This window comes from Pan troglodytes, chromosome 15 (genome assembly GCF_028858775.2).
Source record: "Pan troglodytes isolate AG18354 chromosome 15, NHGRI_mPanTro3-v2.0_pri, whole genome shotgun sequence".
NCBI lineage: Eukaryota > Metazoa > Chordata > Mammalia > Primates > Hominidae > Pan > Pan troglodytes.
The window spans coordinates 94,839,316-94,865,756 of NC_072413.2; the positions used below are offsets into that span (position 1 = coordinate 94,839,316).

General features: G+C 36.0%; 1 protein-coding gene across 6 annotated transcripts in view; it reads left to right on the plus strand.

Moving 5' to 3' along the window:
• The window catches only part of VRK1 (VRK serine/threonine kinase 1), a 134,544-nt gene that overhangs the window by 37,214 nt on the left and 70,889 nt on the right, over nucleotides 1-26,441 (plus strand). For all 6 annotated transcript variants that reach the window (XM_063793119.1, XM_009428427.5, XM_510157.9 and 3 more), the window contains exons 3-11: nucleotides 3,365-3,420; nucleotides 11,686-11,755; nucleotides 12,848-12,935; nucleotides 18,407-18,515; nucleotides 18,650-18,742; nucleotides 20,797-20,929; nucleotides 21,703-21,823; nucleotides 22,101-22,159; nucleotides 26,109-26,287. In XM_063793119.1, coding sequence (XP_063649189.1) covers nucleotides 3,365-3,420; nucleotides 11,686-11,755; nucleotides 12,848-12,935; nucleotides 18,407-18,515; nucleotides 18,650-18,742; nucleotides 20,797-20,929; nucleotides 21,703-21,823; nucleotides 22,101-22,159; nucleotides 26,109-26,287 — 908 coding nt within the window. The remainder of the gene's footprint in view (nucleotides 1-3,364; nucleotides 3,421-11,685; nucleotides 11,756-12,847; nucleotides 12,936-18,406; nucleotides 18,516-18,649; nucleotides 18,743-20,796; nucleotides 20,930-21,702; nucleotides 21,824-22,100; nucleotides 22,160-26,108; nucleotides 26,288-26,441) is intronic.

A 26,441-nucleotide genomic window follows, 5' to 3' on the forward strand; every position in this document is an offset into this window, starting at 1 on the left:
TACGACATAGATTAGTGTCACTTGGGAACTTGTTAGACCTGCAGATTTTTGAGCCTTACCTCAGACTACGAATCAGAAACTGTAGGGAGAGGGCCCAGCAGTGTTTGTTCAAGGTGATTCTGATGCATGTTAAAGTTTGAGAACCACTGGTAGGTAAAAGATCACTGGTCTTACTCAAGAGGAGTCCCACTTCACCTGCTCCAGGAGCAGTGGTCCACCCTTGGTCAGTTGCAGTTTCTGGAGCTATCTTTATGAAACATAGCTTGAAATCTAGTGCTTTATCATATTTTATGCATATGATTCCTGTCGGCCAGTGGCACCCTTTTTGTGAAATATATGTTGATTCTCTGGTTTTGTTTAGAGCCAAACCCATTCCAGTGAACTAGGCTGTATCTCTGATTTATGGCAAAAATCCCTGTAAACCATTAAAGAGTAGTGGCTATATTAGCCAGGTATATATTTTTGATCTTGTGATGGAGGAGAGATGGTAGATTAGATAAGCTGTCTTTACTACAGGATATGTGGACTTATGCCATCCTGTATTAATAGAAACCTGTCTCTAAAAAAATAGGTTCTTCATTTTATATTAATTTGCTTTTGTAACCTTTTGCAAAGTTAAAACTTGCCCTGTGTGTGTCTCATCTGTTTTATCTGTATTTATCATCAAAAGGTGCCATCTAATAGTATTTTTAATAGGCAATGATTTGACCTCTGTAATAAAACTTTACTTTTGTAAGGTTGGGATGACTAATCTGTAAAAGGAGGGACTTGCTTGAGTATTGTCGCCTCCAGTCTCTGTCTCTGTGATACACTGAAACAGCCAGATTCAAGATCGTCAGCAGTTTGTTAATGAATTAAAAAGATTGCTTTTGAATTTTCTTTGCATTTTCTTTTCTGTAGCATTTGATACTGTTTATCTTTGTTTCTCATAACAATTGCTTCCATTATCTTTTATGGTAGCATACCTTTTTCCTAGTTTTCTTTCTGCTTTTCTGGCTATACTTGGTCATCTTTATAGGCACTTCTGTGTGCTCTGGCTTTTCTTCTTAGGTTCACTTTTTATTCTATATATTCTTTCTGAGTGATATCAGGCTTCTCCTGCTGTCTCTTTACCGTTGATTTCCCTGTCTTTTATCTGTAGCCTAGGACTTGATTTCCTGAGTCCAGGCCTGTAGCCGCTGGCCTATAAGGGATCTCTACTTAGATGTTCCACAGGCATTTCTAAAACTTGTATCATCATCTTTTATCTCCTGATCCTGTCATGAGGATTGTCTCAATGAATGACAGCCTTGAAGCCAGAAACTGGGAAGGCATTCTTGAGCATTCCTTCACTAATATCCTAGTTCCTTTTCTAGTCCTATTGCTTTACCTGGGTGACTTCTCAGATCCATTCATTTCTCTCCATCTTTGCAGCCACTGTCCTGGTCAGGTCATTATCATGTCTTGTCTGGACTGTGACTGTAGCACTGAATCTTCTCTGTCCCAGTCTTGCCACCTTGCACACCATTGTTTTCAGTATGGCTTTTATGACCAAGTATACTGATCAGATAATATGATCATCCTGTTTAAACCTCTCTGATGACTCCCCAGTGTCCTTCAAATAAGGTGCCAGACTTTTAAAGAGTGGCATACAAGTCCCTTCTTATACAACGTTTATCTTCATCCCTTTTATCTCCTCAAAGTCTGTGCTTCAGCCGTCTTGCTGCCCTTTGGCTCTTGATCTTTGTATATGATGCTTTACAAATTTTTTTAATATATTTTATTTTACATTGTTTTTGTACCAAGCCTTTGAAAAATTTTTAGTAGCTTTACTGAGGTATAATCCATATACTTAGACTATTGGTATAGCCTCTTAACTGATCTGCCTGCTTCTGCCCTTTGCCCCTATACTCCATTCTCCACAAAGCAGCCCAAAGAAGTCTTTATTACCATAGTCTGATTTTGCTAACCCTCTTCCAGTGGCTCCCCATCTTATTCATAGTGACAGCCAAAACCTTTATGTTACCTGTTAAGCCCATCGTGTTTGTTCCCTGCTGCTTTCTGATCTGTCTCTCCTCTTCTGCCTCACTGTTTCCCCCAGCTACTTTTGCCTCCTTGTTTTCCAAACATGTCAAGCACACTCCTACATCAGGGTCTTTTTTTTTTTTTTTTTTGAGATGGAGTCTCGCTCTGTTGCCCAGATTGGAGTGCAGTGGCATGATCTTGGCTCACTGCTACTTCTGCCTTTCAGGTTCAAATGATTCTCCCACCTCAGCCTCCCGAGTAGCTGGGACTACAGGTGCGTGCCACCACCATGCCCGGCTAATTTTTGTATTTTAAGTAAAGTCGGGGTTTCACCTTGTTGGCCAGGCTGGTCTCGGAACTCCTGACCTCAGGTGATCCACCTGCCTTGGCCTCCCAAAGTGCTGGGATTACAAGTGTGAGCCACTGTGCTCAGTCCAGATCAGGGTCTTGGTGCTGTTCTCCCTGGGGTGCTCTTCACTAAGATACATACATGGCTTATTCCCTTCCTGCTCTCACTGCTCAAGTAACACCTTGTCAGTAAGGTTTAGATCCCTCTTACCATGTGGCCACTCTGCTTACCTTTCTTTCCTGCTTAATTTGTCCTCTATAGCACTTCACACTGTCAAATGTACTTCGTATTTTACTTCTGGTCTGCATCTTACCACTGAAATGGTGGCTTTGTAAGAGTAAGGATTTTTTCCTGTTCATTGCTAAATCTCTATTTCCTAGAAACTGACGTTTAGTATGTACTTGGTAAATATCTGTTTAATGAATATGGGCAACCTTATATTTCTAACTCAGTATTCTGGGGCAACTGTACTTCTTTATTTACATGAAATAAAATGATAGCCACATTAAAATTATTCTGATGGCAGTTAAAAGTTCTAGTGCCAACATCCTGAACTATTGGTTCAGGTGAGTTTTTCCTAAACTAGTGCTTTTTAGAACTTTAGCCCCCTCATTTCTTACTCTTCAGATGCTCCTCTCCTCTTAAAAGAATTTCATAGTTTATTAAATGTAAGAAATGTATTACTGGGGAATTCACAATATCCACTAGCATATCAAAGGCCATTAGTACTTTTGAATTAAAGAAATCTTTAACTTATTTAACTCAGTTTCCCATATGTAATTGATAATCATATAGAATAAACCAGAAATTGTAAGATGCATTCTCAATTCAGATATGTTAAAACATGAATAAAAGTCTTAAAATTTATGAAATGTACTGTAATGATATCCTGAAACACATACTTGGGAACTGAAGTGTATTCTATCAAGGGTTACAGATATACAAACCTAAATATTAATATATTTATAATATTACTTGTTCTGATATCAAATATTTTACTTTTTTAAACAGCTGATATGAATTCTTCAGAGTCAGTTGGCAGTGATGCACCTTGTGTTGTAAAAGTGGTAAGAAATATTTTAGCTAATTTGTTTCTTTTCTGTTGATTTGGTGTAGTATTTTGTAAAATGCCTTTTTTGATTAACTAGAATTAATTAAACCATAAGATACTACATTTTTAATAACTTAAAAAATATTTAATAAGACACAAAAGTAGCTTTATAGTTTTAAATCACTTGAGTGTGAAAAGTTCCTCTCTTGAAATAAAGTGGCACTGGTATTCGGGGGTAAATGAAGGAAAGCATAAAGGCATGCAGATGTGGAATAAAAATATTCAGCTCATTTAAGAAATTTCAGCTACTTTTACAGATACTTTTTATATTTATATCCTATAAGACTATACTAATTTAATATAATTTTATTGTATTTTATTTTGCATTTGCTTCTGGACTTGGTCAATTTTTTCTGTTTATTCCCAATTTTCTTCCATTTTAGTAAATTAAATTATTTATTTTATTGTGATTGTTGGGCCTTTTTTGCTATAATAATGTTGAAATTAGTTTGTAATGAGTAAAGATTGGCAACATCCTATCTGACATAAGCATACTTCTAATAGCCAGATCCATTTATATGTTGGCGAACTAGAAGACATTTTACCGTTTTTTAAGTCAATTATGTACCTTTTTGCTTACCAACATTTGTTACTCCCCTTCTTCAAAATTACTTGATACATGTGAAGAATATGTTTTGGTTAAATAGAAGAACCAACAGGATGTATTATCTGGGCAAATTAACATATAACTCCTCCCTTACTTTTTCTCCTATGGGATACATGTATTAGGGTTCTCTAGAGGGACAGAACTAATGGGATAGATGTACATATGAAGGGGATGCCCCCATGATTTAATTACCTCCCACCAGCTCCCGCCCACGACACATGGGGATTATGGGAGCTACTATCCAAGATGAAATTTGGGTGGGGACACAGCCAAACCATATCAACCAGAACTCAGGAATTAGAATTACTCTGAAGGTTTTCATTTTGTTTCGTTTTACTCTCTTTTATATTTTATCTCTTAGGAGTTAGGAGTCAGCTTTTTTGGACCTTTTTAGTGATTTTTAAACTTTTTTAAAAAAATTGAGGCATGATTTTTACGGGGAAATACATAGATATAAAATGAACAGTTTGAAGACTTTTGACAAGCACATATACCTGTGTAATCCTCACCTCTTAAAATGTAGAGCATTTCCATCATACTAAAAAGATTCCTTATGTTCTTATTCAGTCAAAACCCTACTCCCTTGCACCCTTGGAGGCAACCACTTGTCTTGAGTTTTTTTTTTTTTTTTTTTGCTGTGAATGAGTTATTCCTGTTCCAGAAGGTTATGTAAATGGTATTAAACAGTATATATTGTTTTGTAACTTCTTATGCTCAGCATAACGTTTTAATGGTTCATCCATATTGTTGGTGTATCAATCATTTGTTTCATTTTATTGCTCTCTTGATAGACATTGGGGTTGTTTCCAGTTTTTGGTATTATGAATAAAGCGTCTATAAACATTCTTGTACAAGTGTTTTTATGGAGACAGGTTTTTATTTTTCTTGGATAAATACTTAGAGTTGCTGGTTTATAGGGAAGATGTCTATTTAAACTTATAAGAAAGTACTAGACAGATTTCCAAAATGGTTGTGCCCTTGTACACATTGGCCAATAATATATGACAGTTCTCTTTGTGTCCTCTTCAACATTTGGCATTGTCAGGTGTGTATTTGTTTTTTAGCCATTACAGTTAGTATGTAGATGTGACTTATAGTTTCAGTTTGCACGTGCTTGATGCCTAATGATTTTGGGCAGTTTTTTGTTGTGCTTATTGGCCATTCATGTATTTTCCTTTGTGGAGTGCCTCTTCCATTCTTTTTGCCCCTTTCCTCTTATTTTTATCTTTTAAAAATAACTGGGTTGTTTTGCTTTTTATAATTGAATAGTAAGAGAGTTTTTTTCTGGATGCAAGTCCTTTTTCAGATATGTGTTTTAAACATTTTCTACTAGTTTATAGTTTGCCTATTCATTTTTTGAATGCTTTTTCTACATCTGAGATGAATCACAGGGTTTTTCTCCTTTCCTCTGTCAATGTGGCAATTACATTGATTGATATTTGAGTGTTGACCGAACTTTGTATTCTTAACATACACCCCACTTAGTCATGGTGTATTATAGTTTTTACATAATGCTAGAATTGATTTGTGAATACTTTGTTAAAGATTCTTGTGTCGTTGTTCGTGAAGGATATTGGTCTTTCGTTTTTTTCCCCACTGTTTCTCAATTTAAAATTTCCAATCTCATTGTTGATTTTGGTAGCAGAGTTCTGTACCTGGCACTCTGTTTGGTCTTCCCCCTTTTGCCCTGTAGGCTTAAGTCTCCTCCATTTTACTCCTAGGATCTCTAGGGGAAAAAAGCCAGGGCTGCCATGGACTCACTTTGTTTTCTGTCTCTTAGGGGGTCACAGTCCTTCTGTCCTGTCCATTGTCTAATTTCTGAAAATAGAAATTTTCTTTTTTTAAGTCTGTTTTTATCTTTGTTTGCAGTGGGAAGGCTAACTGGGTCCCAGCTATTCCCTCGTGCAGGGAAGCGGAAGCAAAGCGATGCCTTTCAAGTTGTGTCAGTGCTTTATTTCTCCTGCCTCTTTTCATGATGGCCTTTCATTGTGGATTTTTCTTCTTTTTCATTTATGGAATAGCATTCTTTTTGGGATATTCAGCCTGTTGCTGAATCAGAGGAACTAAAGTTCTTAGTATTAAATTGGGTCATTTGTATTATTTGCAGAATATTGTGTGCATTTGTTTTTGATAATACAGTTAAAATATTAAAATCTATGGGTAAGATGAGTTTCTTCTTAGGCTCATTAAGAGTTCTGTTGTGAGAAGAAAGCAAGTCTCCTTCTGACGTCTCATAACGTTGAGGTTCAAATGATATGGTTACCTCTGACCCCTTGCAGTTAGTTGGCATAGCCGTTTCTGTGTCTTGGAAGGAAAGTGTGCCAGTGTCATATCTTAAAGGTGGAACAGTGTATAATCATGTCTTTTTTGTTCTGTATAACTTGAACTTTTTTTTTTTTTTGAGACAGTGTCTCGTCCTGTTGCCTGGGCTGGAGTGCATTGGTGCAATTATAGCTCATTGCAGCCTTGATCTCCTGGGTTCAAGTGATCCTCTCACCTCAGCCTCTCTAGCAGCTGGGACTAAAGGCACGCACCACCATGCCCGGCTAATTTTTTTGATTTTTTGGTAGAGATGAGGTCTTGCTTTGTTGCCCAGGCTGGTGTCAGACTCTTAAGCTCAAGTGATCCTTCCCTCTCAGCCTCCTAAAGTGATGGGGTTACAGGCATGAGCCATGGCACATGGCCTCTGAACTTAAGTTGTATTTTCTCTTAGAATGATGTGCTTCCTTATTGTAATTAGAAATATTTCTGTTGTTCTTCTTTATTGTGAGTAATTAGAAGTATTTCTGTTGTTAGTCAATGTAACTTTACTTTTACTGCCTTTTTAACTTATATAGTTAAGAAAAAACATGGCCAGGAACAGTATTTTCTGTATGCTTAAGGTAATGAATTATATTTTTAAGTTTAAGACCAAATACCTAGTTCAGGACTGTGTATCTCCTGTCTCCTAATTTAGTTCTGTTTCCATTATCCTTTATTACTTCTTCTCTTTGTAATTAGGACAGTGATACTCAGTTGATTTCTCTTTTGCATTTAATATTTTAGTAACTTTTTGGATGTTACAGTTATCCTAGAAGAATGTCATAAACAAAACAATACTACTGACCAGGCGCGGTGGCTCACGATCATAATCCCAACACTTCGAGAGGCTGAGGTGGGTGGATCACATGAGGTCAGGAGTTCAAGACCAGCCTGGCCAACATGGTGAAACCCCTAGCCAGGTGTGGTGGTGCCTGCCTGTAATCCCAGCTACTCGGGAGGCTGAGGCAGGAGAATCACTTGAAACTGGGAGGCAGAGGTTGCAGTGAGCTGAGATGGCGCCATTGCACTGCAGCTTGGGCTACAGAGTGAGACTCTATCTCAAAAAAAAAAAATACCAAAAATAAAACAAAACAGTAATATTACTGACTTTCTCCTTCCCTTCGAAGGGGAAATTTGTAACTTCTATTTGCTTCTTTTCCCCTAGCACTCTCTCCTGAATAAACACCCACAGCACTCATTGTATTAACATTTATTTTACAGTTTCATTCTTCTTATGCCACTAGTTGTTTTTAGTTTTTTTAAATGTGTTTATTCTGTCTCTCTAACTGAATTTTAAGTTATCTGATAAGGACCTTGTCAATAAAGTTTGTTTTCCCTATGCAGTCTTTAGAAGCTTATTTCATTTATTCTTTTGAATGCTTTTTAGCCATTAATTGTCCATTGCCTTTATACTACTCTTTTCATTTACTCTCAACTTCCTCATGTCATTCACTTTCCTGTCTTGTCTGTACCATAGAGAGCAGGCCCACTCATAATTTGCCTTCTTACAACTTTATAATATTAATAGTTGAAATGTTTCACCAAATAACAAACATGTAAAATGAGTATCAGTTCTTTCTGGTATTAAAATCAGAACTGTTTATGAACATTTGTCATTTAAAACATTATGGACTATTAAAGATCGTGTTTTCAAAGAACATGTACTACTCTTTGGGGAAGTTTTATAATTATTTCTAAAAAAGCAGGATACAAAGTTCTATATATAGTATGAAGGTTGTCTTATAAAATGGCTATTTATGAAGAAAATACATCAAAATGTTTCCATATTTTCTAAAATGAGCATTATTTTATCATTAGAGAAAAAACTTGCAAATGTTACGAAATAAAGGCAAATTGATTTTCTAATGTGAAATTTTACTTAATAATGTAATAGCATATCACACAGTGGTTCTCAATCCTGGTTGTAGAGTATGATCAGAATCTGGGTGTAGGGCCTGGTTATTGGTATTTTTAGTAAAGCTTCCCAGGTGATTCTTTTGTGCATCAAGATTGAGAGCCACTGGTAGAATGTGGCACACAGAGCACCTTAATTATTTTAAATGGAATCTTGTGGCTGGCACATTTTTATCCTTGATTTCAGTAAGGGTGTGCAGGTACCCTCTGCTGCTGGTAAGGGTTTCTAACTTAATGTGGACGCTTTGTCAAAAAGTTGGTTATTGCTGATAATACATGTATCTGCCTTATGAAACAGCTCCAGATAGTTAACCCACAAATTTCTTATTTGGCATTGGAGTGAAGTTAAGACATACCCATTCAAGGTAGATGTTAGGCACATAATAAAAATGTTCTCACATGTACCAAATGTTGGTCTCTGGTTTTGGTTGGGGCTTTAATCCTTGACCTACAGGACAGACACTATATTTTATTTCTGAAAGTAACTGTGCAGGAGAAATGTTGGATAATGCAAGGAGAAAGAAATTTTCTTTTGTGTTTTCTTGCTAACAGGCTTAATATGAAATTAGTAGTTCTTTGAATTGCACTTACCCTTAGTCATGTCAGTAGCAGAACTAGAGGCAGAGGTCAGGCTTTTGGATGGTATCCTAACAGGTCATTAATGGTACTGTGGTCCTTTTCAGATGTGAACTGATACGAATCTGTATTTCACAGTTCCTTGGAAAGAAGTTTGCAGACTGATGTTTGATTTTCCTCACTGATGTTGTGAGAAGTGACCTGAATTTTTAATTCATATATCATAATTTTTTGGTAGGAAGGAGAAATTTTGTACAGCTTCATTTTTAAATGGCAGCCAGTTGCTTTTAGCTGGTGCCATTGAAATATATCACATTTTAATTTTTTTTCTGTTGTCATCTTCATTTTGACACTTAGAAGTCTTAAAGAAACGTTTAGTGATATTCTAGTTAAAATGTCAGTCCCAATTTCTTTTCTAAATCTTGGCTATTATAGAGTTGGCAAAGTATTTTAGATTTGAAATATGTTAATAAAATTTTAGTTATGAGTTAAGGTATTTTCTTCAACAGGAATAGCTAGCTTTGGCTAGAGTGCAATGCCAAGGAAGTAGCTCCTTTATTTTGTGATAATGGAAGTTTATTGGATTAGAAGAAGTATGAAATGAGCTCAGAGAGCCTTCCTTGTAGTGGGCTTTCATTATAATAGCCTGATTTATATGGTTGATTCTCATTATTATAGGTTTAATAAATTATTGCCTGAAGGAAAACTTGAAAGTTAAAGTTGATATGACATAGGTTGAAACTGAATAAATCAGAATTTTATACTGATTTGTCTTAGGAAAACCTCTTTCAAACCTGAATTATATAAATGAGCTATTCCAAAGGTAAGCTTTGGAGAGGAACTTTACCAGAATTTCTCCTTTTGAATTTCTTTTTCTTAACGCTGATTCTGTGATTCCTACCAAAGACCTATTCTTAGCCATTGGCTGGAAACACTGCAAGTGTCTCTTGCAAATGCTTGCAAGTGTCAAGCTATTATTGCTGCTAGGAAAGGAGCCATAGGTTATAGAGGAACTTGGGTACTGAGTCCATAAGTTAAGGAATCAGCACTCATACTTACAGTATGTTGGTTAGTTCCTCCTTCTTAAGGAGTTGTTGCATGCCAAGCCATGATACTACTGTCTTCCAAGGTTAAGGTGAAAAGTATACTTACCTGTAACAAATAAGGCACGCTTGTTTTCAGGTTGTGATCCAAGTGTTAATGTGTGTTGCCCATTTACTGTTAAATGCTCATTAATAACTGCCTGACTCTGCAGATTGGCTAATCCGTTTTCCTCTAAGTACTTTATTTTTATTGTTGAGACAGAATCTTGCTTTGTTGCCCAGGGTGGAGTGCAGTGGCACGATCTTAGCTTACTGCAACCTCCGCCTCCTGGGTTCAAGTGATTCTCCTCCCTCAGCCTCCTAAGTAGCTGGGATTACAGGTACTCGCCACCATGCCCAGATAATTTTTGTATTTTTAGTAGAGATGGGGTTTCACCATGTTGGCCAGGCTGGTCTTGAACTCCTGACCTCAAGTGATCCGCCCGTCTTGGCCTCCCAAAGTGCTGGGATGACAGGACAGGCATGAGCCACCATGCCAGGCCTTCTTCTAAGTACTTTAATTGGGGATTCCTATTTTCTGAATTATAAGAAATCTGAGATAATTAGAGCAGAGAGTATGGAGTGGTTTTCTACAGTTGAGGGTATCTTGAGTGAAGAAAAGGTGAAGTGCTTGCAAAAGTCATCTCTAGCAACCCAAAACTATAAGTTGTCACTCATTTAAGGTAGTAGGCCTCATTACTCACTTCCCCCAATGCTCTATTTAACTTTGAACTCCAGTTAACCAAGATATTCTGCCCAAAATAATTTTTTTCTCATACCTCCTAAAAAGAAAAGCAACCCTAAAATTAGTTTAGAAATGTTAGCTTTCTCATTTGAAGTTTTCACTGCTTTAAAAACTTTTTTTTAAATTCCCAATAAATAATGACCAACACAAAATACCAGACATTAAATAAATACTAATTTTAATCAGATGAAATTTACTATTTAAAAAGTCCACAGAATTATAAGATCTTTTCCACTCTTACATATTTATTTAACAAGGCAAAACTACTGACAGGCTGTTATTTCTTGTTTGTGCAAATACGTTTTTGTGAATGTATGTCTCTTTAGTAATAATTTTAATTGTTAATATCTCTAAAAATATAAAATGAATGTAGTCCATAACATTGGTAGAAAACAATTGTTAATGAGCCCCATGTTTGGTTTGACAAGTGTAGGAATCTGTGTCAGAAAGGAAGGATGCAGGTTAGTGGACCGTGCATGCTTGTTCAGGAGATGCATAATATGGACTCTTCTTTGTGGTAAGGTCTGTTTTTGCCAGTCCTGATAAAGCAGATATAAGCGTAATGAAAACAGGAAAGGAATGGGATTTTGGCATTAATTGGTTAAATTAGGTATTGAAATTTTATTAAATCTGAGAAATATCTTGTAGCCCCTTGGTGATACAGTTAAGATGGTTGCTCATCTTTGCTTAAGGGAAAGCTTAATAAAGATGAAAATTAGTTTAAACATTTTTCTTAAACTTCTGCAGGCTGAGCTATATATCTGATTTTGTATAATTTATCACTTATAGAAATGGAACTTGAGCAATATAAGAAATAGACTAATATTTCTCTGAACATTTCTAAGGAGTTTGACTTAATCTTAACACAGTTATAAACTTAAGTATCAAAATTACATTGGACAGAAAGATAGATTTGTTGGTCTTTTTTGAAGGTTCATTGAAAATATCTCAGTAATTTTAACTACTGCTAGTACTAATTAACTCTTATATTTTAAGGAACCCAGTGACAATGGACCTCTTTTTACTGAATTAAAGTTCTACCAACGAGCTGCAAAACCAGAGCAAAGTAAGAAATACAGTACACATACGTTTACACTTTTAAAATGACCAGTTTTTTGTTTTAAGCCAAGACCTAGAGCATTATATCTTATTTTATGACTCTTTGTTATTTTTTTGCTTTATAAATTCCACTTACATGGGATTTGTATGAAAGAATTCTGGTCTTTTAATGGGTTTGTTGCATCAAGATTTTATCTATATAGATACATAGAATGAAGTTAATAATAAATGACCTATGATTTAGGAAATATTGTTAAACATTGAGAATTATTGATGAAATAGAACAGGATATCAAGGTAGAGAGCCAGAACCTCTCCTAGTCACTTTGGTCCCTTCTGTCCTTCTTCCATGTCTCTTAGATCTTGATTTCCTGGTTGAGGACTTTTATATTGAGGAAGAAAAACCTTTTAGATTGGTATGAAAAATAGGTCTTCCTGTAGAAGCAAGTAAACATTACATAATTAGAGAGAGAAACTGCAACTTCAGGATAGTCCACCCCTGTATTCTCAGATTCCACATCCTCAGACTCAACCAACCAGGGATAAAAAATATTCCAGAAAAAAAAAAAGCTACAATAAAAAATAACAATTCAATAATAAAAAATAATACAAATAAAAAACTAGTACAGTATAACTATTGACATAGTATTTACATTGTATTACGTATTATAAGTAATCTAGAGATGAGATAAAGTATATAAGAGGATGTGTGGAGGTTATATGCAGATATTATACCATTTTATATGAGGGACTTGAGCATCTGGATTTTGGTGTCTTGAGGGGTGGGGGTTCCTGGAACCAAGCCCCTAGAACAAAGGAATGACTGCACTGTAGTTTTGATTTTAAAAAAAATGCTTTTTGTAGATTTTTCATTTTAAAGACAATTTTAAGGGCAGGATAACAATTTTGTAGGTTAATAAAAATGTTTTCATCGTAAAATGCTTTTCGTTATTGGTTATACTGTATTCTTCATTTTCTTTTTTATGAATACAGGTGAATTCTTATTGCATGTATAAATACATTTTGCTCTTAATGATTTTTAAAAAAATTATCATTTATGTATAACAATTGAAATCACAAAGATCTGTTTTAATTTGTAGTTCAGAAATGGATTCGTACCCGTAAGCTGAAGTACCTGGGTGTTCCTAAGTATTGGGGGTCTGGTCTACATGACAAAAATGGTAAAAGGTAAAAATATGTGTGATTTGTCTTTCTCCTTCCCTTTTGCAACATTCACTATCTAGTTGGTTTAGTCAGTAATTATTTACTGATCACTTAACAATATTACTAGGCCTCCCTCTGGAGTATGTGGAGTGTATGTGACAGAGAGGAATAAGATGTTATCTCTGTCCTCTGCTTTCCATAGCAGCAGGCTATGATGCCTTATTAGAATAGGAGTGCCTCTAGTCAGGGAGCTTCTGCAGAGCAGTATCAACTGACTGGAACCCAACTGACAAGGAGGAACAAAGCCAAACACCCTGCCTTTTTTTCCTCCTTGCCTTTAGAAATAAACAAACAAAAATGCCTCTGTTCTTCATGCAAAAGGGAACTCCTTCAGGATTCCATTTGGTATTTCATGTTGGATACATAATCTGCCCACACAAGATTAGGCTCACCCTTTATGAGGGTTTTAGTCTAGCTGGTGAGTGAAAACAAAAATGTCTGAAACAATTGGAGAACAATTAAGTGCTAAGTTGTATAATACTGACGTGTCTTAGGAGTTCAGAGAATGGAGAGAATGAATTCTTTGGGATAGTTTATTTGGAGAAAACTTCTAATACTTTGGTTCATAAGCAGCACTTGATACATATTTGAATGAATGAATGGAACTTCATGGAGTAAGGCTTTGGTAGCTGAGACTTGATGGGTAGATTTAGTTTGGAACTGGGGATATATTGCTTAGGATGATTTCAGCTGCAAGTAAAGGAAAACTTTGACTCAGGCAGTCATCAAGGGCCCAGGTTCCTTATCTTGCACCTTTGCCCTCCTCTTCTTGGTTTTGTTCTCTGTTAGTTCTCCATTGTGTGGTCGCCAGGTGGCTGCTCCATTTCTAGGCTTCACATGCAGGCACAGTACCCAAGGGCAGAAAATGGTATCTATCGTGTGTTGTGAGTTTCACTTTCCTGGCAAAGAAAGCTTTCCCAGGAGCCCTGTGGCAGACTTTCTCTCACGTTTTCTTGGTCAGAATTTTATCAATACTTAAACCATTGACTGGCAAGGACAAAGTGATCACAGCGATCCATGTGGAAAAGGATGGAATGCCGGAACCAAATTGGTGCTCCGTTAGAAAAGATTGAGAGGAGGGGTAAGTAGTTGGGTAGGCAGCCAGTGTTGTTTACTTGGGATCCATGCCTCTCTTAGGGAGTGTGGGGATCCCTGAAGTCACTTTTAACATTTTATTTTATATGATTTTGCTGGGATAGCAAAATATATTATAGTTTTTATAATATTTTCTGGAGAAATACTATAGAATAAGGATTAGTTAAGTTAGTTAAGAGCAAGGATTCTAGAGCTAGACTGCCTAGTTTTAAAACCTTGTTTTGCCCCTTAAAATGTGTGTGACTTTGGGCAATTTTTTGCTTTAATTTCCTCATCTGTGAAATGGAGTAACAGCTACCCACTTAATGATGTTTTAGTATAAAGCTACAAGAGTATATGTAAAACATAGATGTTAGCTTTTGCTCTCAAAGGGGTCTTTAATCGCTTAAATGTTAAAACCTACTGGTTTAGAAAATCATTGAGGAGGCAGAACAGCATCTTAAGTGGGAGATGAACGTGAGCACAGGCAGGATAGACTTTTATTCTACTGTATGACCCAATGGCCGTCTTCCTGTAGCAGAGGAAGAGGGCATGTGTGTAAGAGAGAAGGAAATAAACTTGGAGAAGGAGTCGGTGGCAGATAATGAAGACCCATAGAGGAAAGAACAGTTTGGAACCCGTGTATAGTAGGTAGTCAGAAGCTATCACTTGCTCATGAGCAAGGGATGAGGTGACATGGTGGTGAAAGTGGCATTTGGGAAATGGTTTACATGGTGAATTAAAGACTGTCTAAAGGGGAGTAAGACAAGAAAAACCCTTAGTGATGACTTGCTAGGAAGCAAATCTGTTTGACTGTGTGCTCCAGTATACAATAGTTATATTCCTAAGGAACAGTACATTATGAAAACCACATTTCATAGAGATGATTGGAAGAAAAGTGTACCTGGGGCTAGAGCATTTTTAGACTTGGAATAACAGCCTTTTCCTCTTTCCATAATTTGAGTATAAACGTCTTAAAAAAAAAAAAAACCAAGCACGGTATATTGCAGCAAAACCTAAACACCAAACAAATCTAGCACTAGATTGATTGTACTTGACTCCATCAGGTGTGGTCTTGGGCTAGTTAACTTTCTGTCTCTCTCGTTTCCCTATGTGTGAGATGAGGATAATAGTACTTACTTTATGAATTACTGTGAAGATGAATTGAAAACATGTAAATTGTAAGGGGCACAGAGTAAGTGCTGAGGAAATGTTTCTTGCAGTCATCATCACTGTGATTATCATAATTGGTTTCATTTGTTTGTCTATGATTTTTGTTTGTCAGTGGTGGTATTTTGCTTGAGAATGATGGTCTTTTTAAAAGTAGCCCACACTGTCATATCACATTTTACCATATACATTCTTATCACCCATTTTATGATAAAGTTCAGAACCAGTTAAACAGGGCTTTTGTTTGTGTGACTCCTGTGAGGTGACCAGGGACTAAGTGGGTCCAAGGTTGACTCTGTAAGCTGACTGACTTGGGCACTGCTGGAAAGAACTTCCCTGGTGTGGATCAGAAGTGCCTTAGAGTGTGGTGACAAATGAGAACACAGTCTAAGTCTTAACTCACCACTTACTAGTGATGACTTTACCTCCCAGCCCATTTCTTCTATAAAATGAGGTTGCTAGAAATGTCTCCTTTAAAAAGATGGCATTAGTCATATATCAGGCATTGATTTACTTTTTAGGTTGAAGCTCTTAAAAAGAATCATTATAGGTCTTAGAAAGTAAAGAAATAGAAAGTAGATTATTCTTCCAGCCCCCTTCCATGCCAGACATGCTTAGTTTTCCTTGTAACTCATTCGAATTAATATGTATGTAGGGCTTAGAACAATGTTAGCTGCTACCATTATTAAATTATTTTACACTGATTTATATTTTTCTTTTACTTGCACATTTTATCCAAGTCTCCAGAAAAGTATACATCAAAGGTTTTACTTTAGAGGAGTTACTTAGAAATAGCTTTCATTTTACTACTCAATGGTAGAGCCGTCTTTCCAGAAGAATGTGGTAATGGTTTCTGTGAAATTTGTGGAATCATGTTTCAGTTGATGTTTATGATTTAGGTATGGTGACAAGATTAAGGTCTTATTAAGAGTAGTGGTAGGGTGATTTGTGAATAAAAACAAAGACCTATGTAACAGAATTTATTAATAGACCCCATGTTGAATTAAGCAGTTGTGTTTTAGCCACCTTTCAGGCTGTTACAGAGGTTGTATTTTTGTTGCCTGTGTATTACAGGTTAAGTATGCCTTATCTGAAATGTTGGCACCAGAAGTATTTTAGATTTGGGATTTCTTAAGGATTTTGGAATATTGGCGTTAATACCTACTGGTTGAGCATCCCAAATCTGAAAATGGGAAATCCAAAATGCTCCAGTGAGCATTTCCTTTGAACATCTTGTTGGCACTAAAAACACTTTCTAATTTTGGAGCACTTCTGATTTCAGATTTTCAGATTTGAGATGCTCATCCTATGTTATAATCATTATACACATCACCTATTTAGTAAAAGCCAACATGTATATGTGCCCTGGTCTCATCTCTCAACCTTGCAAAATCTGTTAAACAAAGGAAACCAGGAAGTCAAAGTTACCATTTTCACTTTATTATCTTACAAGCCAAAGTGCTAGGAAATCTTACATGAATGAATATATTTTGTCACAATTTTTTTTTTTTTTTTAAATTGAGGTGGAGTTTGCTCTTGTCGTGCAGCTGGAGTGCAGTGGCTCAATCTTGGCTCACTGCAATCTCCGCCTCCCAGGTTCAAGCAATTCTCCTGCCTTAGCCTCCCGAGTTGCTGGAATTACAGGTTCCTGCCACCGTGCCCGGCTAATTTTTGTGTTTTTAGTAGAGACGGGGTTTCACCATGTTGGCCAGGCTGGTCTTGAACTGCTGACCTCAGGTGATCCACCAGCCTCGGCCTCCCAAAGTGCTGAGATTACTGGCGTGAACTACCAGGCCCGGCCACCACTGACTAATTTTATAACCTTGGACAAATCACTTTACCTCCAAAGACCTTAGTTATTTTATTTATTAAAAGATGTTTAGACAAGATGATTTTCTAATTTTCTTCCAGTTCAAAAATGAATAGAATTCTGAGTTACTTGTTCAACATCTTGTCTTTTAATGTTAGTCAACTCTTCCTTCCCTATTGAACTTGTCATATTGTTATCATAGAAGCCTATAACATATAAATGGGATTTTTGTATCCTACTGACATTTATTTCAGTTAATATGTAGTGCAGTGGTTAAAAGCATGATTTTGCCACATACTAGAGGACAAATTATCAGTTTTCTTCTGCTGTAAAATGGGTATGATAGGAGTTACCTACCTTATAGAGTGATGTGAGGTTTAAATGCATTAATAACGTTTTAAGTACTTACAGTAGTGCTGTGTGCATACCAGGTGTTCAGTAAATGCTAGATGTTATGGTGTTGATGATTCATAATCTTCCTCATTGGAGATGTCCTGATACATTCTGAGTGTGGTTTTGATTTTTATTGATTTACTGAATGATTTCACCAGACAAGTTAGAATCTGGAAAACTATTGAAGATAAAAGTGGTCCTCAGAGCAGAAGCTAAGCAGTGTTATTGCAAATAGGTGATGCTTTTCTGTACATACTGAAATATAACGTGATTATTGAATCTGAGTTTTGGGTGTTGAAAGTGACCTTAGAAAGGGTGAGTCCCTACTCTCTCATTTTACTTCTGTGGAAATTGAGGCCCAGGAAGTAATGTGACTCAGCCAAGGTGACATAGCTGCTTTATGCAAAGCCAGTTATCTTCATGTTTTTTCTGGATATTTGTTTTTCCCCAAATCTTGGCCATTGAGTGTTTAATGTACAATCCTTTTACGCCATTTAAACAATGGTATTGAATCTGGCTTTTGTTAAAGCATCTCACGAGAATCTTGATTTTAGCAGAATGTTGTTACTGCTGAAATATACCTTAAAAATAAGGAGAAACAGTCACAGGAAGGAAGCTGATATCCAGAAACATGAATTAATTTTAACTATGAGAAAAATCAATGCTGTCATTTTTATTCAGCTTGTTTTATTTTTACCGTGAATAAACTTGTTGGGTTCTCTCTGTGAGCATTATCTTAAATTGAATAGTCTCCTGACACTAGCTGCGACCAGGAAGAGGCCCTCCAGGTAAAAAGCAGGACCTGAAAGCACTCTGAACTCTTTGAGATTTCTAGTTGGGAGAAATTGTTTCAAATGTTTGTATTTCTTTTTTGAAGAATACTTCTTTACTAAACATTGTCTTGAAAAAATTACTTTGAGAGTACTCATTACAAAGTTGGTTTTCTTGCATTGTATTTTGTTCATTGGCTTTTCATATTTGTCTTCAGTTACAGGTTTATGATAATGGATCGCTTTGGGAGTGACCTTCAGAAAATATATGAAGCAAATGCCAAAAGGTTTTCTCGGAAAACTGTCTTGCAGCTAAGCTTAAGAATTGTATGTGAGCTATGTTCTTCTTGTTTTTAAAAAATTGTTTTGAGTACAGTAAAGGCTAGTTTATGTTGAAGCTTGGTCCTCTGCTGGCTGGTGTTAGGTACTGCATTAACTTATTCTGTATGATACTTTCATAGCTGGATATTCTGGAATATATTCACGAGCATGAGTATGTGCATGGCGATATCAAGGCCTCAAATCTTCTTCTGAACTACAAGAATCCTGACCAGGTAGTTTTATAACTTTAATTTCTACTATTTAAAGCGTGTTGTTTGAAAATAAATATGGTTGCTTTGAACTTTTGAACCTGTGTAGAAGTTTTACTTTTTGAAGTAGATATGGTAATAATATTTCTTCTTGACACTTTGATCTAGTTAACATTCTACATTTTTGATGTGATTTGTTGGCACTTTATCAAGTTGGCTATTTTGCCCTAAATAATATTCAGAAGAAGTGCTTGTGATACAAAATGAATTTCAAATAGCTATTTGGGGGTGGAAGCTTAAAATTATATAGTACACCAATGAATTATGTTTGCCTGTCTGCTTTGTCACTTTTTTTATTCCTTTGTTCAAGAAATCCATCAAATGTAAGTGTTCTATTACTTGGAAAATTTGGTCTTTAACATGTTGATTATTCAAATCAATTGGTTTACAGAAATATCTTAGCTGTCTAAATTTGTATACCCTTACTGTTTGGAATTCAAATGTGCATTTTTTTTTAGCTTATTACATTCCCTTTGTAATTTTTACTTTCTAAGGAAAGGAGAAAAGCTAATGTTATTATACCTTTATTTAGGTCAGTTTAGTTGAAGTAGAGGGATCTATACAATTTTCCTGTATAGCTGTTTCTGTGATTTTGGTGAAAGTAAGGTTTAGTTGACATTCATACTTAATGTATGTTCTCACTTCTTACTTGATCTTATATAAAAAGGAAGATTTAAACATTTTAAATGTGTTTGGGTACTTTGATTATTGTAATTATTTGTCAGTACTCTGTACTTCATTCTTTCTCTCAAATGTACCTTTAACTACCTTTGCTTAGTTTTTCCTTTTTCCTTTGGCTCTCTTTTCTTTTTCTGTCATCTCGTATTTGCTTCCCTTCCTCCAGTGTCAGTTATGGTGGATATAAGGGAATCTATATAAGTATAAAAGAAGAAAGTTACTATACTATTAAGATAGTGTGCTAATGGAGAAATCTTAAAAAGGCAATCATCAAATTCATCTCTGCTCTTTCTAGCCATTTCTTTTTAGATATTTCTAGGCTAAGAACAAAGAAAACGCAGCTAACAACCTGAACAATAAGGGTTCCATTAATTGAAATAGGCTGGACTTGTACAGTATAATAAAATACAACTTATATCACTTTGTAGGTGACTAAAACATGCTGCCTTTGTTTATATGGAAATATTTTTGCAGCTCTGTTATCCTTCAGACATATGCTTTGGATGGGATTATTTTTCCAGTGTTAGATGTATGTGCTAGATCTAGCCACATATTTTTACTTCAGTTTCCTCTTGTGCCCAGATGCATGCATTTGTGACATTTACTCAGAATTAGAGATGTAATGTGTGGCTATGGAATAGAAGAAAGCCAAGTTTATTAGCTTTGTATGCTAATCAGACCCACATGTTTATGCCCACGAATAAGTATGTATATAATATTAAAATTTACTTTTAATCATGAAGACTTGGCTTTAGAATATAGTATTTAGATATAGATAAAAGCCTGATCTAACAGTTCTTTAGATCATTATTATGATGTATGAAATGTTTTTATAAAGTAAATTGAAATTTGATTATTTTACAAGTGGAGAAACAGAGGAATAGAAGGTAACTAACGTATCATGTGTCAGCATCATTAGCAGTCTTCTACTGGGTGTGCTTTTCTGTGTGGAAAGTAGCAGTTGTATTGCAACAAGTATTGACGGTTTGCTCTGCTCAATTTTAGAGTCTGTAAGATAAAGTATAAAATGTATAATTTTCGTTCAAATTGAGACAAGATTAATTACAAGTATAACATATACTTATCTTAAAAAAGTATGTGAAGTCAAGTGATTACACTATAGCTATGTGGTCATTTAACATTTTTATTAAAAATAAAAAGCCTTTCAGAATTAAGTATTTGCTGTTGTTTGCATTTTGGATCTAAATTGTTTGGAGTGTTATGGAATGACCTTGTAGGTGAACCCACCTTCAGATGCCAGTATTTTGTTTCTGTGCTTTAAAGGGGTATATGTGCAGTGATTTTGACTTTAGTTTGTCTTGGTGCTTGGAAATTTATAGGTGTACTTGGTAGATTATGGCCTTGCTTATCGGTACTGCCCAGAAGGAGTTCATAAAGAATACAAAGAAGACCCCAAAAGATGTCACGATGGCACTATTGAATTCACGAGCATCGACGCACACAATGGCGTGGGTATGTCAGTAGTACTGGAGTGAGAAATAGACTGCTAATGTTTTCACCCAGATTCCTACATAGTTCTTAATTATGCATAAGTAAATGAATAGATAAATAAAAATTGAAAAGGCACAGTGGCATGAGGAAAGAAGGCAGAGGTGAGACTCCTACAATTGTATTCCAGGACCATCTGTGTTCTTCTGTCCTGCCTTTTCCTCGCAGCCATCAAAGATAACCAAGAAGGTGGTAGTGGTTCATTCAGCTGCCGTGAGGATTTCTTTTTGGTTTTATTTAGTTTAATTGGAATGTTTGTTTTTGTGTTTTTTCTCAAGTTTCTTATGTATCTACAACTTTGTAACAGCTAACTTTTATTTTGTTACCTGTTAAGTTAGTTTATTTCTTCAGCAGTCGTTTCTTCTGTGCTCAAAGCTGTGGAAGAACTCAAATACCCAGTTCTCTGGGCCTCTTAATAGCATATAAAAATTTTAAGAATATCTTCAAGTTTTCCAAAGGAAAACTAGTTTTATTTCTAGACTAACAGTCTCCGCTTGAAACCCTGAAATTTACCAATTTGGGTTTTAAAGTAGATTATTAGCTAGAAGTTAATTGGGAGGTAAGCTATTTCTTTTATACTGTCCAATGTTCAGTACCTAGGTGAAATGCAGTCAAAATTTTATGATGAAAAACAGACTGTGGAGTTGACTTGTTTTATGTTATTACTTTATATATACTTTAAATTATACGTTAAAAATTATTTCAGTCTACCTAATGTTCTTCTCTTGCATTTGTAGCCCCATCAAGACGTGGTGATTTGGAAATACTTGGTTATTGCATGATCCAATGGCTTACTGGCCATCTTCCTTGGGAGGATAATTTGAAAGATCCTAAATATGTTAGAGATTCCAAAATTAGGTAAAGGAAAACTTAAGTTATTTCTAGCAAAATCATGATAAGCCAAATGTTTTTAGTCACAATTTCTTGATAGGAACTATAGTTTCAACTGATACTGATATAGAAATAAGAAAGTACTTGTTAAACAGTAAGGTTCCTTGGTCTTTTGTTTATTTTAGAAAAATGTCTGTAAGCATATTTAGGATGTAGCACAATATAGCTTAATGTGCTATATATTTTTATTTCATATTAACATATGACATCAAGCTTCAGTGACTCATTCTTTAATTTTTAACAGATACAGAGAAAATATTGCAAGTTTGATGGACAAATGTTTTCCTGAGAAAAACAAACCAGGTAGGAAATGACTTCTTCAGTGTTAATAGGGATTTTGTTTTCTGGGGATAAAAAGGCATGATATCCATGGAATAGCCCTTAATGTAAGATGTTAGGTGGTGGCCAGGCATGGTGGCTCACACCTGTAATCCCAGCACTTTGGGAGGCTGAGGTGGGTGGATCACGAGGTCAGGAGATCAAGACCATCCTGGCTAACATGGTGAAGCCTCATCTCTACTAAAAGTACAAAAAATTAGCCAGGCGTGGTGACGCACGCCTGTGGTCCCAGCTACTTGGAAGGCTGAGGCAGGAGAATCGCTTGAACCCGGGAGGCGGAGGTTGCAGTGAGCCGAGATTGTGCCACTGCACACCAGCCTGGGTGACAGAGTGAGACTCCGTCTCAGAAAAAAAAAAAAATATGTTAGATGGTTTGTTAAATGAATACTTGAGCCTCATTCAATTATTATTCAGTGCTTTAGCAAAGGAAGCAAATTTCATTCATCCATTAAGTTAGTAAATATTGAGGCTTTATTGTGTGCCAGGGGCTGGGGGTACATCAGTGAACAAAACAAATATCCCTGCCCTCATGAAGCTAGCATTGTAGTTGGAGGATTTTAGACAGTAAACACATGAGCAAAATTTATATGTTCCCCCTGGTTAGTACTGTGGAACTAGAAGAAAACAGGGAATAGAATTAGGGGGTTGGGGATGGGGTGGGTAGTAAAGTAGTGAGGAGGACTGTAATTTTAAGTAGGCTGTCCAGGGACAGCCTCACTTGGAAGGTGACATTTGAGCAGTTGTAGGAAAGAGGTGAGGGAGGGAGTGAGCTGTGTAGAAGTCTGGGGAAGAGAGTTCTAGGCAGAAGGGACACGAGTGCCCAGGAGATGCGAGGACTGTGTCTTCATAGGTAAACATGAGGGCTTTGGCTTTTACTTCAAGGAAGAGTGTGAGGTTTGTAGTAGAAGAGTGACATGAACTGCTTATCCTGAGGGGAAGGGTCTCCTGCTTCTGGCATGGGGATGGACTGCTGAAGGAGCAAGGATGGGCCTAGGCAGAAAGCAGGGTAAGAGGCCACTGCAGTAACCCATGCAAGAGAAGTAGCAGCCAAAGAGTGAGAATTGGTCAGTCTGGATATATTCAGAAGTCTTTCTAAGCCTTTGCTCAGTTGTCTCCTTTTCAGGGAGGTCTATCCTGACCTTATGCTATTTAAAATTGCAACCTACTCCCCATATCAATAAATACAATGTGGGTTTCTCAGAATTATCCCATGGACCTCATAGCAATCAGTAGCCTCTCCCTCCTGGCCGAATGAGTCACTTACCTTAATTTCCAACACCAAATATTTGTGTTTAAAATTTATAGAAATGGAGTTAATACAGTGAATGAAATATGTAACAATTCCTGTCCTCTTGAAATTATTGTTTACTTCTGTTAGTGTCCTTTTCTTTCACTTAGTAATGTATTTGTGAAATTCATCCCCATTATCGCATGTTTTTTTTTGTTATTGTTGTTGTATTGTTTTTTTGAGACAGGGTCTCACTCTGTTGCCCAGGCTAGAGTGCAGTGGCACAGTCACAGCTCAATGCAGCCTTGACCTCCTGAGCTCAAGAGATCTTCCCACCTCAGTCTCTGAAGTAGCTGGGACTACAGGCACACGCCACCACACCTGGCTAATTAAAAATTTTTTTTTGTGGACATGTGGTCTCACTATGTTGCCCAGGCTAGTCTTGAACTCCTGGGCTCAAGCAGTCCTCCTACCTCAGCCTCCTAAAGTGTTGGGATTGTAGGCGTCAGCCACTGCCCTTGGCCCTATTATTGTATGTTTAACAGTAGTTTCCTCATTGTCATTTCTATATGATATTCTATTGTAGTTACATACCATTATTTATTTATTCTGCTCTTAGGTCATCTCCAATTTTTGGCAGTTGCAGCTTGCCAATTATGCATACAGATGTATAGTCTACATGCAGTTGGTTTTTGGGTATTATTTGAGGAGGGGTCATGTATCTTTCCTATCCCCATATTTATATCTAATTGACCCAGCAGCCTTTCTTGAAAAGACCATTCTTTCCCTTTGTTGTCATGTTTGTCATCAGTCAAGTGTGGATGTGTGGATCTGTGCACCTGTTTCTGGACTCTCTTTTTTCAATTGTCCTTTTTGCCTATTCTTGGACCACACTGTCTTAGTTACTGTAGCTTTATTTAAAGCTTGATATCTGGTAGTTGAAATTCTTTGGCACTGCTTTTCTTTAACTGGACTTTGCTACTTTGCTATTCTTTGCCCTTTGCATTTCTATTTAAATTTTAGAATCACCTTGTCAGTTACACACACACACCCACCTCCAAGTTTGCTGGAACCTTGGGATTGAATTTGACTCTGTAGACCAATTTGGGGAGCACTGACATCTTTATACTGTTGAGTCTTCCAGTCCACTTATATGGTATATATTTTATTAAATTTGGTCTGTCTTAATTTCTCTCAACTGTGTTTTATAGTCTTCTCTAGGAAACTCTTGCTCATCTTTCATTGTATTTGTTGCAAAGTATTTAATGCTATTTTAGGTATTTTTTGATAGTTTATTTTCCAATTGCTTTTTGCTGGTATATAGAAATAAGATAGATTTTTATATATTTACCTTGCATTTTACGACCTTGTTAAATGTATCTACTAGTTCTAGTAGTTCTTTGTAGATTCTGTAGGATTTTCCACATGTAGTATTATGTTGTTTGTGAATAAAGACTGGTTTACATCTTCTGTTCCACTCTTTATGCCTTCTATTTATTTTCTTATTGTACTAGCTAAAAGTACACATAACTATTCTGTTATACTGAAGGGATATGGCAAAAGTGGACATTTTTCTCTCCCAGGGGAGCATTTTCAATGTTTTATCATACATGGTGATATTTGTTTTAGGTTTTTTGTACATCTCCTTTATCAGATGAAGAAATTGGAAGTTAGGGATTGTTGTCCGTTTTTTTCTTGGTATATTCCAAGTATTTAGGAATAGTGCCTGGCACATAGGAGGTGCTTAATAAATATTTGAGTTAATGAATGTGTGTATATATGCACACGCTTGTGTGTGTGTGTGTAGAACTGATAAGATCTCTTGAAGGACTGGTGTGAGAAGAAATGATTCAAGGGTGACTAACTCAGATTTTGGCTTGAGGAGCTAGAAGGATGAAAATCTCAGTAACTGAGACAGAGAAAACCTCAAGTTTTAGGGATAGGTCAAGAGTTTAGACGTGGGTTTGTTGGAATTAATGGTGATATTTACACATCCAAGGACCAGTATATGAAATGATGGATATACAAGTCTGGAGGTCGGGGGAAAGGTCTGTGTGTGAGTCATTAGCTCAAAAATGAATTTTTAATGTTGAGAAGTGTTGATCTTGACTAGTAGGATTTCTTTTTTATGGTGTGGTTCTGTCTAAGTGTACAGTAAACTTTTATCATTTGGAAGCTGATTTTTCTCTTTTATAGGAAAGCCAGATCTTATTTCTTTCTTCTTTCTTTGGCCTCTTTTTGGTGTGTTTTATTTCTCATTTACACGAAGAATATAGCTATCTGCTATAGAGCTAATGGCTTTGATGGCAAAAACATATTGGCTATGATATTCATTGCATTTAAGGACATTTTACTTTCTAATCTTTATTCTAGATCCCTTTGTATTTTTTTATAACTTTAATACTATAATAGTTATTTTTATGAATATTTACATTTTAAGTTGTCTTGTTTCTCACAATTACAAAAAGTGTGTTTTACATTGTATCTCAAAATACTTATTAAATTTCAGTTATCTGACAATTCCTGAGTTCAAAAGCATACTTTTCATTGAAGTGATTGAAAAAAATAGGTATCTTAACAAGATGTGTGTTTGCATTCTAACTTTACTATAACCATGAATTATTTTTTTTAGAGGTAAGAGAGAAATATATTGAAAGTTATAAAATGATTGTGTTATTCTTTTAGGTGAAATTGCCAAATACATGGAAACAGTGAAATTACTAGACTACACTGAAAAACCTCTTTATGAAAATTTACGTGACATTCTTTTGCAAGGACTAAAAGCTATAGGAAGTAAGGATGATGGCAAATTGGACCTCAGTGTTGTGGAGAATGGAGGTTTGAAAGCAAAAACAATAACAAAGGTGAATTTTGTTATTAAATTATTCTTTGGTCTTCTTGTGTTTATAATTGCAATAAATACTAAAAGAAAGTATAGCAGTAGTTCAATGAAGAAAAATAACAGATTGCATGGCAATTAAGGCAAACATTTTTTGTAATACAGAAAATGTGTAGAGG